General features: G+C 41.9%; 1 protein-coding gene across 1 annotated transcript; it reads left to right on the top strand.

Annotated features, from left to right (window-relative positions):
* Positions 1-2,125: 2,125 nt before the first annotated feature.
* Positions 2,126-13,741, top strand: LOC139952395 (carboxypeptidase D-like). The gene is made up of 8 exons (XM_071951509.1): positions 2,126-2,772; positions 6,145-6,245; positions 6,978-7,156; positions 7,758-7,942; positions 9,894-10,085; positions 11,139-11,291; positions 11,952-12,106; positions 13,458-13,741. The coding sequence occupies exons 1-8, from the start codon at positions 2,595-2,597 to the stop codon at positions 13,650-13,652; spliced, it is 1,338 nt and encodes a 445-aa protein (XP_071807610.1). The 5' UTR covers positions 2,126-2,594; the 3' UTR covers positions 13,653-13,741.
* The last annotated feature ends 1,999 nt before the right edge of the window (positions 13,742-15,740 follow it).

Here is a 15,740-nt window from a genome sequence, read left to right as displayed (position 1 = left end):
GGATGGCATGGGATTGGGACTTGAGTCAAGTCTAGCTTCGAGCTATCTAATACTTAGGCCTAGATATCAATCGTCTCTAATTTAGTGTTTTTCTATGGAAAAGGAATGTGCTGCATTCTATGTGGCCCCTGATAGAAAGTAACTCTTTTTAAGTGCACAAAAGAAATTCACGTGACGTTAGTCATGATTCTGCATGGTCTAGTGAACTGGAATGAACGCCATTTCACTTATTGGGTGCGTTCGTTTAGCTCCCCTGGGTCGACCCCGGTGCGTGGCGTTTTTTTTTTACCAGGACGAACGTGGGTAATTATCTGCACACACTTGGTCGTAACTATGACATTTTGGTGCTGGATAGGATACGCGCACGATCTCCTATGTGTCGGCATTAGTATTAGATGATTTTGAGGGGATACTTCTGTAGACAAATGGCAAATTTGTATGAAAGTAAGGGACTAGTAAGGGGGGGGGGTATACCCTCTGTATTCTATGTGTCATGGCCTCAAATGAAAAGTAATTTCTTTTTAAAGGAACAAGTTGCCTTGGATCGGTCGAGTTGGTCTTTGAAAGGTGTTTGTAACTCATTGTTATAAAATGCATATATGATTAGAAAGATATTTTAAAAGTAGATGAAATGATCCACACAAGTATCACTCGAAATTGCGTGGTTTTCCTTTTACCTCGTCCATTAACACGGTCGGCCATTTATGGGAGCATGGCAAATTTTGGACTCCCGTAAACGGCCGATTGTGTTTGTTCGCAAAGTAAAAGGAAAACCACGCAGTTTCGAGGCAAATTTGTGTGGATCATTATATTCTACTTTTAAATCATCTTTATAACAATATGCATTTTATAGCAAACGGTTACAAACGCTTTTCAAAGACCAACACGACCGATCCAAGGCAACGTGTTCCAGGCTTCTTTAAGTGCACAAAATAAATTCACGTAGCTTTAAGGCCGGTTTGTAGTCGGTCGCGCGATGGTCGTGCGATAGAAATCTTGCGCGCGATCCTAAGACTGAGGCCTAAAAACCGTGTCTTTTTATGATCGCGCGTCAAGATTTCCGACGCCCGACCATCGCGCGACCGACTATAACTCGGCCTTTAGTGCGGTTCGGCATGTTCTGGTGACCATGCATTCACCTATTGGTTGCTCAGTCAATGACATTAGAGTCCTACTGTGTCAGCATTGTGTGCTTAAAGAATTTCAGGACCTGTAGAGGATTTTAAGGGCTAGTAGGGATACATCTGGGCCCAATTTTATAGAGCTGCTAAGCACTAAAATTTGTTGTTGATGTTTGTTAAAATGATCTTCCCATCAAGGGAACTCGGCAAACTCTCACAAATGGATATAAACACCAAGCTGGCAACAGCCAATCTCTCTCATACAAACATTGGTTTAACGTCTATGATTATGAATTACACAAATCAAGAAATTGTGATTCAGTAACTAGACGATAACATTTATTCTAGTCATTGTGAAATCATCGGTTAACTGGGGGATTCGAACCCACAACCTTGTGATTGCAAGTCCTACAGTCTAACAACTTGACCATGAAATTTCTTCCTTGATAAAAACAGGATTACCAACCAAATTTCCATATGTTACATATTGCTTATTACTGGTATTCAGCTGTTTGCTTATCCTGAAAAATCAGGTGGAAATTTGGTTGGAAATCCTGTTTTTATCAAGGAAGAAATTTCGTGTTAAGCAAATTTTTGTGCTTAGCAGCTCTATGAAATTGGGCCCTCTGGAGAGGACTTTAATGGCTAGTAGGAATACATCTGTATATGATCTGTACATAGAGCAAGGAACAGGAGGTGATTATGTACAAGAGGAAAATGGTGTCAAAGTATGCGAATATTGGGGATGGGGGGGGGGGGGGGAGGTCTACCCCTGCCCCCATAATTATCAGACCATGATCAGACCATGGAGGAATAAATTCCATGATTAGACATGGTACATTACGCCGCTGTGTAGTCTTACTCCGGGTTGCCTTCTAACAGCGCATCAGGGTAAACGAAACATCAACATAAAATGCATCGTGGCATATTGATTCGTTGGTGCCTCGCACAGCTAGACGCCACATCTTCTATTGTTATCCCGAAAGAAATATAAACAAGGGTCTGCACTGCGTGTGATATGCCTGTTCTTTTTATTACACGGGCCCTGATATGTTATGGAACCCATTATATAAAGTAGGGTGAGCTTAGCTGATCCGCCCATGGTGCATAAGGGTGCATTTATGCGGCTCTCTACCAGTGTCAACCTGCATCAATGGTCCATGGTTATATCATAGAGCAATATAAGTTCTATTTAGAACGACTTTATGTGACTAGTTCGATACGGATCAACCTTTGAGCGGATTTATGGGCCAGTGTGACATGCATTCCGGTTATCAATATCATGTTTTTATTATGTTCACTCGATTTAATTCGATAAGTCAGTCGTCAATTATCGCTCTACCAGTGCGCACCGAGACTAAGACGATTGGGGTTTGATGACCGCAACCCCCATACCGAGAGAAACGCTTACCGAGCCCGGGGCTTCGACATCTATAGCCGCGCTGCTAGCAGCCTACGGGGACAATAATCAACATGGACCTCTGTGGCAACTTGATACTCGTCGTTGCGTTTTTCACTTCCGGATTATATGCGTTTCCGTTCGTCCAGCACAAGTACCACGACTTTGACGAGCTGACGTCAATTATGACGTCACTTGCGAATACGTACAACAATACAACGCATCTTTACAGCATAGGGAAGTCAGTTGAGGGTGAGTTATGCATACAGGTATTGTAAACAGCTATACACAATCAAACCGAGGTTGGAGGGGAAAATGGTCAGGTACCCGTGCAAATTAGTTTTACCTACTATCAGGGGCGTCAATCCGTCTTGAAAGGTGGGGGGGGGGGGACATAACATTTACGGCGTGGGAATTTTGTAGTCCGTAGATGCTCTCTGGTGCAATCAATGGAGTCTGAGGGGTGATGTTCTCCCCTCTCAGATTTAGTGCCTATTTCAAGCTATGATGCACCTATTTTTGCTATCATGGTTATTGTACCTAAAAAACAACTCAATTATAGCTTAGTAATATCCATTTTGTTTCTGCATTATAATGCTCAGACGGCAGTTCATCCCTGGTGGGTATTAAAGATGGAGCCTGCTATAAAGCGGAACGCGAAGCCTTTTACGGCCTTGGGTCCGGGCCTAAGGGCTCGGGAAAATTTTGCATTCTAGATGCTCTGAGGTGCAATTTAAGGCCAATAAGAGGCATACAGAATGGCACAGAACATTTGTAAAATGTGAGCAGCAGTAGAATCTTTTTGGTTAACAGCATGTTCAGGTGTTGATCTATGACACGAATTTTAGGGGACAAATCTGCCAAAGAGTGAGCACGCAAATGCGAAACCTTTACGGCATGGGTCCGGGCCCGCTCAAGGGCCCGGGAAAATTTTGAATTTTTAGATGCTCTGTGGTGCAATCTTTAGGCCATTTAGCGGCCAAATGGCAAACGAAACAGAACAATGGGAATATTGTGTTCCAGTGCTCCACAGTTCCACAGTGCAAAACATGAGTTTCATGATAAAGGTGGTCACTGGGAACAGTTGATACTGTGTCCCCCACCCTTCGAAAATGGGATGGGGGTTCACGTTCCTTCCACTCTTTCAGGGGGGGGGGAGGTGCAAATCTGTCAACGATGGACCATGCGTGTGGGAAGCCTTTACGTCGTGAGGTGCGGGCCCGATTAAGGGCCCGGGGAAATTTTGCATTTTAGATGCTCTGTGATGCAATCTAGGGCCAATTTTGAGGGGGGACAATTTTGATATAGTGTCCTTCACCCTTCGAAAAATTGTGTCATCCTTTGCCCACAGGATTAATGCCCAAACAGGGACACATGGTTTCGTCTTACACAGTGCAAAACTTGGGCTTCATGATAAAGGTGGTCAAAAAGGTGGGGGGGACATTTGATATTGTGTCCCCCACCCTCCAAAAGGTGGGGGAGGGGGACATGTCCCCCCTGTCCCACCCCTGATTGACGCCCATGCCTACTATGGATCTGCACAAACCACCAATTCACACGATCCCCACCCCGACGAGATTACCATAACAATTCTTGTGCATAGTCGATTTCAATTCATGACGTCATACCATGGTTTCAAAATGGACGTTGGTCTTGTTCCTTAAAGGTAATGCATACGTTTGTGCAAATTTGTGTGGATCATTGTATTCTTTTTAAAAACATCTGTCCAACCACAATATGCATTTTATAACAAACGGTTACAAACTCTTTTCAAAGACAAACTCGACCGATCCAAGCCAACGTGTTCCTTAAGTCCAGTGTTTGAAGTCCCTCTTTTATGTTGACATGATTTTGTTATGAGGTCCACACTTCATGTAGGGCTGAAACACGTGTTTAGGGAATTAAAGCAGTTCTGATCCATGTATTAAATCGAATCATGTAGCTTTGAAGGTCAACAGAAGTTTTTACTGTTGATCCATGATTTCACAGCTGGATGCGCATTTTTTTCTTGTAATGTAATTATCAGTTGAAAACATATCTGGGTCAATTTCCAAAGACCTCCCTACTAGCGTGTTTTTTATATAGGTCACCAAAAAGTGCACTCTTAGATGATAAACTGTCTTGAAGTGTACACTCGTTCAAACCATGTTTAGTTTGGGAGTTGAAGAAATGCAAAAACACCTTTATTTTGTTTTATTGAAATGGGTGCTAAAATAGTATTCTTATTAAAATTTGAAAAGCACTGGTACATGAAGTCGGTTGTTAAAAAAAATCAAAAACAGAGGTGTCTTTATATAATAGTGCTCATAATCAATCCCTCTGTTGCACGCAAGGCGCTTCGCGTTCAGTAGTTCCCTGCAAGTGTTCAGCTATCCTTGTCCAGCCCCCGATTTCACGAAACTCATCGCAAGTAGCGACGCATCGTAGGGTTTGCGATGCGTCGCAGACCTACAAGACACTACGCGGCTGCGACGAGTTCGCAACTTACGCGACGTGTAACCGGTCGCAACTTGCACTTGCGACGCGTCGCAGCGCTTCGTGAAATCGGGGGCAAGGCTCTTTACGCAAGCACCGGCGGCCCGCTGCATAGAGATACATGTACTGGGGTGGATTTCACAAAGAGTTGGGACTAGTCCTATGGAGACATAAAAACGTATAGCTGGTCCTAAGGGAGGACGTGTAACTCGTCCTAACTCGAGATAAGATAAGACTAGTCCTAACTCTTTGTGAAATCCACCCCTGGCCCGGTACTAAATACAGTACTTGATACCGTGGGGTCGAAGCATGGTTTTTCTAGGTTTTTCAACCTCGTACAACGAAGCCGAAAACTCCACGTGCTGAATTCAGAGCGGATCGGTGCTTGCGTAAAGAGTCTTGGACAAGGCTAATGTTGAGCTTAAAGTTTGAGACCAATTCCAGTACCAACATAATCACCATCATGTAATGGTTTGCACGGTGCTGTGGCGCAATATGCCGCCAATTATGAGTGAGGTATCATGAGTTATACCATCCACCCGATATTGGTTTGACGCTGAACGGTCTACTTCCCCCCTCCCCATGACGTCGGGTTCCCTGCCCTTTCTCCATAACCCTCCTGTTTATTTTACCTAAAAGAAACGGGAGACCAACTGCATGCAAATGAGTTAGCCCTCATGTCTATTTTGTTAGAGTGACTTTCATGTTAAGCCTTATGAGGAATTTTCCTTCCTCCATGAAGAGCATACCTGACTCGCATTGCTTTTAGTTAATGACAACCGGTTAATTTTCTGATCCTGCCAATGGGAGACACGTATGTAGGAGGCAGCGGACTTACCGGCAGACTCATTATAGGCCCTTTCAAAACGACGGCTTCGGCTTTGGATCGGCTCAGGCTTGCTTGGCCCCGCCGGCTGTTTTCTTGACAATTGACGCGTGCTTTGCATACCAAGGGCTGGGGGCTTAAGGCGAGAGCCTCAAGCCGAATCCAAAACCGAAGCCATGGTTTCGAAAAGGGCCACGTGCGGCTGCACAGAAAATGTTTACAATGGAAATTTACCTGTTAAGTTTGCTACCACCTAGCGTTCCAAAGTCTCGCATTACTTGGGGTGCCAGTCAATAATTGGTCTTATAATGTTATCCTTATAGGCAGAGACCTTTGGGTTATTGCGATCGCAGGCGACAAACCAGACGCGATCGTACCCCGAAGACCTGACGCGAAGTTCATTGGCAACATGCATGGGAACGAGGTGAGTGGTTTAAACGGACGATTGGGTTGACTAGTACTAGATAGACTGATCCCCTGTGACAGGTACTTGCTTTTCAGAACCAGGAATTTCATTGGATAACCGTTCAGCTACGTAAGCTTTCTATGTGTCTTGATTGGTCCGAGGTAACGTTTGGCAGCTGCCCGGCGTACACTCGTCTGCTTATTAATCTAGGTGAAAGGTGAAGATGAACGGGGATTAACCGTTGCTAGAGGACACTCTGTGAAAATTTGGACTAAATTATTGGTCATCGAATTTTCAAGAGAACAATGGAAGGTAAAACACCCTTATCGCACAAGTTGTGTGCTTTCAGATGCCGTGAACTCGTGACCTAAGCTGCTGAGGTCTCGAATTCAATTCAAATATTTTAGTGAGAAATTACCTTTTTCTCAAAAACTACGTTACTTCAGAGGGAGCCGTTTCTCACAATTTTGTACACCATCAACAACTCTCCATTGCTCGTTACCAAGTAAGGTTATGCTTATAATAATCTTGAGCATTTACCAATTGTGGGGTCGATTTCACAAAGAGTTAGGACTAGTCCTAACTTAGGACTAGTCCTAGGAGATATACAAATTGCATGTATAGTCCTAAGTTAAGATGAGTAACTGGTCCTAACTCGAGATAAGACTAGTCCTAACTCTTTGTGAAATCCACCCCAGTGCATTTAAGCACTGAGCATAACTTAATTATTTTTTAAACATCCCATTACAGGTTGTTGGTAAAGAGATTCTGCTTCATTTTATCGAGTATCTACTCGTGAGCTATGAAGCCATGGACAGTGAAGTTATGAATCTCATGGACAATACGAGGATCCATATACTGCCCTCTATGAACCCGGACGGACTCGAGATGGCTACTGAAACAGACAGCTGCTTTGGGAGTATCGGCAGGTAAGAGCGTCCTCACTTGACTTTTATAAAAGGCAAAAGGATACCCTGGTTTTTCGAGCCGTTTGATTGTAGGGTACAATAAATTATAGAAAACAGGGCCACCCCAGGGTTAGGGTTAGCATGGTTATATAGGGTTAGGCGAGGGTTAGGGTTGGGGTTAGGTTTAGGGTTAGGGTTAGGGTTAGGGTTAGGGTTAGGCCATTAGGGTTAGGCCATTAGGGTTAGGGTTAGGGTTAGGGCTTTCGCCGAGTGTGGCCCTGTATTCTATAGTTTGTAGATGTAAATAACTAACATCTTAATAATTAATTTCAAAAGGTGGTCGCGTTGTTGAGATATCGCCGAAAAACAGGAGTTCACACTTTGTAATCCCTAAATGGAATACACAGTCTAAAAAACGTTACTGCGGTCCAGAAAATAATTAATGTACAAAAAGGAAATACTACCAAAATACTGTTTAGCTAAATTTTTCCCTATAAGCAAACAATGAGTGGGACCAGCAGTTGCAATAGTGTAACTTTTGATGAAACCCTGACTGATAAATAACATGTTGCTGTATTTATAGCATGATTTTCAACGTCTTCTTATTAATTTGTATGTGTAGGAATAACGCAAGAGGGCGCGATCTCAACCGTAACTTCCCGGATTTCTTCGAGCCGGACGATATCGTCAGAGAGCCGGAGACACTTGCCATCATGGAATGGATCCAAAGTATCCAGTTTGCTCTCACAGTCAACTTTCATGGTGGCGCCCTTGTGGCTAACTACCCATTCGACAACGTGCTTCCAGGTGGGTGGATAGGCCGAGTCCGAATTGTTGGCTACAGCTACAGCTACGGCTAGATTACAGCGTCATAATGCGTTGAAGTATATAGGACAACCCTAGCAACACTCTTGGCAACAGTCGTAGCCGTTACTGTAGCCGCCAATTCGGACTTGCCTTACTTAGCCGAAATAAACCGGTGGTTCGAAAACGCATACCAGCGGGATTGGAAGCTTTGTATTTGGGGCGTTTAAACATAAATGGACCAGTTTTATTTGTTGACACGTGGTTGCTGGACGCCATTCAAATAAAACACCCGAATGTTTATTCTGGTCTCGCACCTATTTGTGCACATTTCCCCCTCTCTTTTTGGTGGGTTGGGGCGGGTGACACGCCAGAAGTGGCTGCTAATTGCACCACTGCTTGGTATTAAAGGGCTGTACAATGAAGTAAGTGAACCAAATCCGAAATAAAATGTACCTATTTGTAGTAGAACACAACCAAAGTCATCCGGCAAGGCATAACATGTGTCAGATACCCTTATATACTCAGAACAGATTGATGTAAGCTCTTAATGAATTGATGTAAGCTCTTAATGAAAATATTCCTTTGGGACACCGAACTTTCTCAATCTCCCCACGTCACATAATTCATGCAACACATCGGGATTCGTAGACACTACTCGTGATTCGTGACTTTCTCCGTCTGCTTCAATGATCACGTTCATCCAACAAAGCAGTCAAGCATTGAACACGAAAGATACACAATATTAATAATAAACACATAACATGTGAATGCATCACAGCATGATAATCCTCTGTAAAGGTTACAGTATGCTTTGGTCTTAAGGTCTAAGCCGTGTGCATTTAATGTGAACGACATGAAGAAGACAAGTCGTATGCAACACTTTGTACGAAGATTAAAATACGAGCCTCACACACATTTTTAGTGAGATTGTTGAACTGCTCATTTTCTGACAAGCATTCTAGGTACAAAGTAAAGAATAGGTACAAACCAAATAATGCTCGAAAAAGATTGTAAGTTTTAAATTGGGCCGATCCACCAAACTCTGGTAAAACCATTTTTGGCCACCATGCAGTTGACAAGCTATATAATGGGGATAACTGCTCGTCAGAACTTAACTCTTCTTAACCAAAGAGTCTGTTATGTGTAATGTGTGACGCATGTCGAAGACTTAAGGCAATATACCCTATAGACCGTCATCACGGTGTGATCATCCTGATTTAACTCCATTCCAATTCATTGTAACCAAACTCAGGCTGGACGAAATATTAGTCTGGTGCCATGCGCAATGAATGTTAGCATTCATTGCGGTTACTTGAAACTAGTCTGGTGCCATGCGCAATGAATGTTAGCATTCATTACGGTTACTGGAAACAGGGAACATGACCAAGATGGTGACGGCGTGATAAAGGTTTATGCAGATCAGTGACCTTTAATACGCATATGAAATCATTTTACTAGAGGTCAAAAGGAGGCTGTTCATTGGTCAATTCTTTGTGCCGCGCGTAAACATCAGCAAGTTTGTTTTGTTACATCATCGGTTTACCTCTAAGGGCCATGTCACACGAGGTAGTTTACGGTCAACAGTTCCAGGCAATCTCAAAGAAGAAAATCCAATCACACTTGAATGTTTTCATGATTTTCTTGGGAATCGTTAGAAGTTGTTTGAGAAATAACATGTGGGGTGCATGCTACCAAAGTGGTCTGCAAATAAAACTTGCCTCGTGTGACAAGGCCTCTAAGATGGCGGATTGATGACGTCAGTGCATACGCCCTTTTCGAAACCACGGCTTTGGCTTTGAATTCAGCTCAGGCTAGCTTGGCCTGCGGTTATTTTGGCAATGAGCGTGCTGTAGAGCTTCAGACGAGAGAACAGAGCCCGAAGCCGAGTCCAAAGCCGAAGCCGCCAATAATTTTAACCGTGACATTCGTTCATCCCACCCCTGCCTCGCAGAGGACCGTGACCCATCAGACTCGTCCCCGTACAGTATAAGCCCCGATGATGCCTTCTACAGGGAGATGAGCTCGGCCTATGCCCAGAACCATCCCAGAATGCACCTCAAGCAAGAGAACCGATGCGATGGGTGGGACGGTGAAGGGTTTGAAGGTGGGATTACCAACGGAGCTGACTGGTACATTGTTAAAGGTAAAACAAGAATAATAATACAAATAGATAGTACCCGCTGCCAAAACATAGGAATCGAACTATCTATAGCTACCTGTGGCCAATTTCATAGAGCTGCTTAAGCAAAAAATTGCTTAAGCACGAAAATAGCTCGCTTATTTTACACATGTTACTGGCCAATATGTCATGCCATATACATTGCTTGTGACTTGTATTTAGCTGTTGTTTACTTAGCACAATAATTGAGTGGAGTCTTGGCCGGTAATCTGATTTTACTAAGCAAGGATTTTTTTGCTTAAAGCCATTGGACCCTTTCGGTAAACAGTGTTGTCCAAGGCCCACACTTTGTGTACCACAACTTCTATATCAAATAACAAACCTGTGAAAATTTAGGCCTAATCGGTCATCGGAGTCAGGAGAAAACAACGGAAAACCCCACCCTTGTTTCCGCGCGTTTCGCCGTGTCATGACATGTGTTAAAAATAAATGCGTAATTCTCGTTAACGAGAATTTATATTGTTTTGCTGTTTTCTCAAAAATTAAAGCATTTCATGAACTAATATTTCAAGAGAAGTCTTTCACCATTGCCTTCTGTAAACCCTGTAAGTTATTTGTAAATCTGTGAACTTTTTTTTTTTTCTGAACCGAAAGGGTCCAATGGCTTTAAGCGAAATTTTGTGCTTAAGCAGCTCTATGAAATTGGGCCTTGGCAATCTCGGTGGTCCAGTTGGTATGACATTGCTCTAGAATTGCAAAGATCTTGGTTGCGAATCCCACCCGTGTAACCAATTCCAGTCCCCTGCCTTCCACCTCTGTGTACCCGGTTCGATATCCGGACTGGAGTATTGCATGTGGATTGTTTATTTTCAGTCCCCATCTTGGATGACTGCGTGAGTTTTCCCTAAAGGGGGTTTCCTCCCACGTCTAAAAAACAACAACCATGAAATTTCTTCAATGACAACAAAATTGGTGTGATGTTTCCATTGGGATGCTATTCCAACTGTATAATTCAGATTCAGATTCATAATTAATTGAACCAGTTCTTACCCGAATTCATAATTACTTTTACCCTAGGTAGCATGCAGGATTATAACTACATTTACCATGGCTGCATGGCAATACTAGTGGAGTTATCTTGCTGCAAGTACCCCAATGTCTCAGGTCTACCAGAGTTCTGGAATGAGAATCGCCGATCCATGCTAGCAGTTCTCCAACAAGTCCACAGAGGTAAGTATCTGTTAGGGAGTAACAGCAGGGCCCATTCTTACGGAGCTGCTTAAGCAAACAAATTAGCTTAGCACAACAAAATCTTGCTTACCAGAATAAGGTTACCTGCAGCTAAACCACACTGTCGTGTGTACAATTTGTGACTGGTATCCTGCTCATTTCTGCTTAGCAGAATTTGTTTTTCCTGATTGAGCAGCTCTATGAAATTGGGTCCGGGAATTACACACAATGTGGGAAGGTTCCAAAAGTTATGGTTTTATAATAATAAGCCAAAAAGTTTGATTGAAAGGGGACGAGTTTTGGAAACTTCGGAATATAGCACCGGCTGTCGGCAAGACATCTGAAAGCCCGTACAGATGGCTCCGGCCACTTCTCAGAGGGTTTGATCTGGGTCTGTATATCTGTACAATTTGGTGCACAAAGTATATAAGTGAAAATGTTTGTAAGCCCCTAAAAAACAAACAAACAAAGAAACAAACAAAACCCCGAACAACCCAACACCTCAACATCAATCAAGATAACAAACACATTCTAAGGTGTTAAAATACCCTAAACAAAGAAACAAACAAAAAGCCAAACAACTCTAGAACCCGATCCCCTCTTTAGTTTGAATAGTCTTGTCTAGGATATCAATGACATCAGTGTGTGTTGTTTTTGCAGGCGTGAAAGGGATTGTGACCGATAACGACACGGGTGAACCAATAGAGGGCGCCCTTGTTTCGCTGGCTGGGCAGCCAGTTCCACCATACCCCTCCTCGACTACTTCTTTAGGAGAATACTGGAAGCTTTTGCCTGAAGGAACATTTACTTTACATGTGAGTTTCACTTAAAAAAAAACTTTTTACAAATGGACCCCACCTCCCTTTAAAGGCAGCGGACACTATTGGTAATTACTCAAAATAGTTATTAGCATAAAACCTCACTTGGTTACGAGTAATAGGGAGAGGTTGAAAGTATAAAACATTGTGAGAAACGGCTCCCTCTGAAGTGACGTAGTTTTCAAGAAAGATGTAGTTTTACACGAATTTGATTTCGAGATCTCAGATTTAGCATTTTGAGGTCTCGAAATCAAGCATCTGAGTGTCCAGGGGTGGATTTCACAAAGGTAGTCCTAACTTAGGACTAGTCCTAGGCAATGTTAAGAGATAGGACCAGTCCTAAGTTAGGATGAGGGACTGGTCCTAAGTTAGGACCAGTCCTATCTCTTAGCATTGCTTAGGATTAGTCCTAAGTTAGGACTACCTTTGTGAAATCGACCTCAGTGTCTTGAATTATTAGCTTGCTTTATCCCCTTTTCTTCTCCAATGATTATTGAGGCCCATTGGACATGAGACTTTTAATATATAGATAGTTTAGTTTTGCCCTTACACCGATGTGTGTGTAGGCACCGTACCCGGTACTTTCCCAAATTCTGTGGTAAAAACCCAGGCTACTCACGTGGGGTTTTGAACCCACCACCTTTGCATTTATAGAGCAGTTTATTCCAAATGAACCACTGAGATTGACCGTTAGTCATAGGCAGTGCTAGTTCTATACACAATGCAAATTTAACATATTAATAAAGATACATGTACATTATGTCCACTGCCTTTAAAGACAGTGGACACTACTGGTAATTGTCAAAGACTAGCCTTCACACTTGGTGTTTCTCAACATATGCATAAAATAACAAACCTGTGAAAATTTGAGCTCAATCGGTCATCGAACTTGCGAGATAATAATGAAAGGAAAAAACACACTTGTCACACGAAGTTGTGTGCGTTTAGATGGTTGATTTCGAGACCTCAAGTTCTAAATCTGATCGTATTGAAATCAAATTCGTGGAAAATTACTTCTTTCTCAAAACTATGGCACTTCAGAGGGAGCCGTTTCGCACAGTGTTTTATACCATTAACCTCTACCCATTACTCGTCACCAAGAAAGGTTTCTTGCTAATAATTATTTTGAGTAACTACCAATAGTGTCCACTGCCTTTAAATGATAAACATGTTTATCATTTTGACAACTGCTCAAACACACACAGATGTTTACGGTTCTACATGTGAAAAAAGTGGGTACACAGCTAATTTTTTTAGATACAATGCTGAAATTCTGAACACTGTTATTACAGTGTACAATTCATGGATTTATTTTCATTTCATTTATTGCTTTTATACCCGTGTCAAGGTTTCCAAGGACGGCTACGTCAGCGAGTCGGTGAACATCAGTGTTTCAGCAAGCGTGAATCCAGACGATGTCGTCATCGTAGACTTGTCCCTAGTCGCCTCATCTACCTCATCTGCAGCTTGTTTACATCATCAATCAATAGTCACCACGGCAACCCTGTTTTTGTCAAGTTATTTTCTCAACTTGTTGATATGATGACAGCAATGTTGGTTTGCATAAAAAGACTGACTTTAATAGAGTGATTTTGTTTTAAGCATTACATTTTTGAATCACGATGTGTAATAAAATTAAGCAGTTGAGTTCGAATTTTGTCTAAATAGTATTGAATTTTTATATTAAATTAAAACTTAAAGTCATACTCCTCCGTACTAAAAAATATGTTCAACTTATGTTATTCATTAGATTATTATTTTTTAATATCTTTTAAGAACTAAATAAATTACATGCGAAATGTTGTTGCCAACGGGTTCACATAAACGCACGGCGTTATCATCTTTTGCAGTGTTTTAGCGGAGTTTAGTGACCGAAAGTTGAGACCATCGCGGTATACCCGAGATATGAAATAGAGCACTGCTGCTTCGGCAAGACACTACGGTGGCGTCACCAGACTGTGAATAATGTGACACATTAATACAGACTCCCCTCATGCTGTTTGTGACTGTGAACATCATTAGACCTTTGTATCATGGGGTAGCCATCTTTAATTTCTTCCATTGATATCAATGTAACCAAACCGAGGCTGGAAGAACAAAACAGTCTGGTTCCTATTTGCAAAATGGTTATTAGCATTCATCATTGTTATTTGATATGATCGAGGAACATGACCAAGATGGAGGCAGCATGATCAAGGTTTGTAGCACTGCTTGGCAGCCAATTGTTACATTTCCAAACCAATCCCTGCTTGCACAGCATGGGTTCCACCAAGCTGCCAAGATTCGAGTCGGCTTCCCGTGCCAAAACCATCATTCAAGTAGCTGTGATGACGTCACCAGGAAGGGATTCATTACGATCGTTATACTCCCACATGTTGATAAACATTTAATGTAAAAACCCATCGAGCTTGAAGGAAATAACAGCTCTCAAAAATACTCCATGAAATTAAAAGCAGAGGATAACAAAATGATCAGGTTTGGTTTAAAGACACTGGACACTATTTGTCAAAGACCTGTGTTCTCACTTGGTGTATCTCAACATAATTATGCACAAAATAACAAATCTGTGAAAATTTGAACTCAATCGGTCATCAAACTTGCGGGATAATAATGAAAGAAAAACACCCTTGTCACACGAAGTTGTGTGCGTTTAGTAATAGTTGATTTCAAGACCTCAAGTTCTAAATCTGAGGTCTCAAAATCAAATTCGTGGAAAATAATACTTCTTTCTCGAAAACTATGGCACTTCAGAGGGAGCCGTTTCTCACAATGTTTTATACTACCAACCTCTCCCCATTACTCGTCACCAAGAAAGGTTTTATGCTAATAATTATTTTGAGTAATTACCAATAGTGTCCACTGCCTTTAATGTAAAAACCCATCGAGCTTGAAGAAAATAACAGCGCTCAAAGCTACTCCATGGACACCCTTGATTTGAATATTAAAAACTTACTTGGTTACAAGTTAGTGCGACAGCTTTTGCTTACAAGGCATTTTGGGAAGTCATGTGGCTATGTAAAAAGATTATCAGTTGTTACACACCAAAATTTGAACATGAAAAGCGTTAATGTCAGTTACGTTTCTCATAATGTGTATTCCTTTTGATTTTTCTTTGATTAAATATGACATACCAAGGGGCTGTTTGAATTAGAGGGATAGAACACCTTTGGTAATTGTCAAAGACCAGTCTTCTCACTTGGCGTATCTCAACATATGCATTACAACAAAAACCTGTGAAAAATCGAAATCAATTGGTCGTCGAAGTTGCGAGATAATAATGGAAGAAAAAACACCCTGCTGAGGTCTCGAAATCAAATTCATGGAAAGTTACTTCTTTCTCTAAAACTACGTTATTCAGAGGGAGCCGTTTCTCAAAATGTTTTATACTATCAACAGCTCTCTATTGCTTGTTACCAAGTAAGTGTTTATGCTAAACAATATTTTGAGTAATTGCCAATAGTGTCCAGTACCTTTAAGTATTGGTTTAATTTTTTTCTACATTGCAGACCCTGACCAAATGCAAACACTGCCCTACATTTAAAATATTGTTCACGAAACGAAGCTTTACAAATGCAAACGGTGGACAAAAACCCCAATAACCTTGAACAAAATTAAGTGGAATTATGTTCGC

The sequence above is a fragment of the Asterias amurensis genome, chromosome 20 (assembly GCF_032118995.1).
Source record: "Asterias amurensis chromosome 20, ASM3211899v1".
NCBI lineage: Eukaryota > Metazoa > Echinodermata > Asteroidea > Forcipulatida > Asteriidae > Asterias > Asterias amurensis.
The sequence above is the reverse complement of the archived record's forward strand: the minus strand, read 5'-3'. Positions and strand labels throughout refer to the sequence as shown.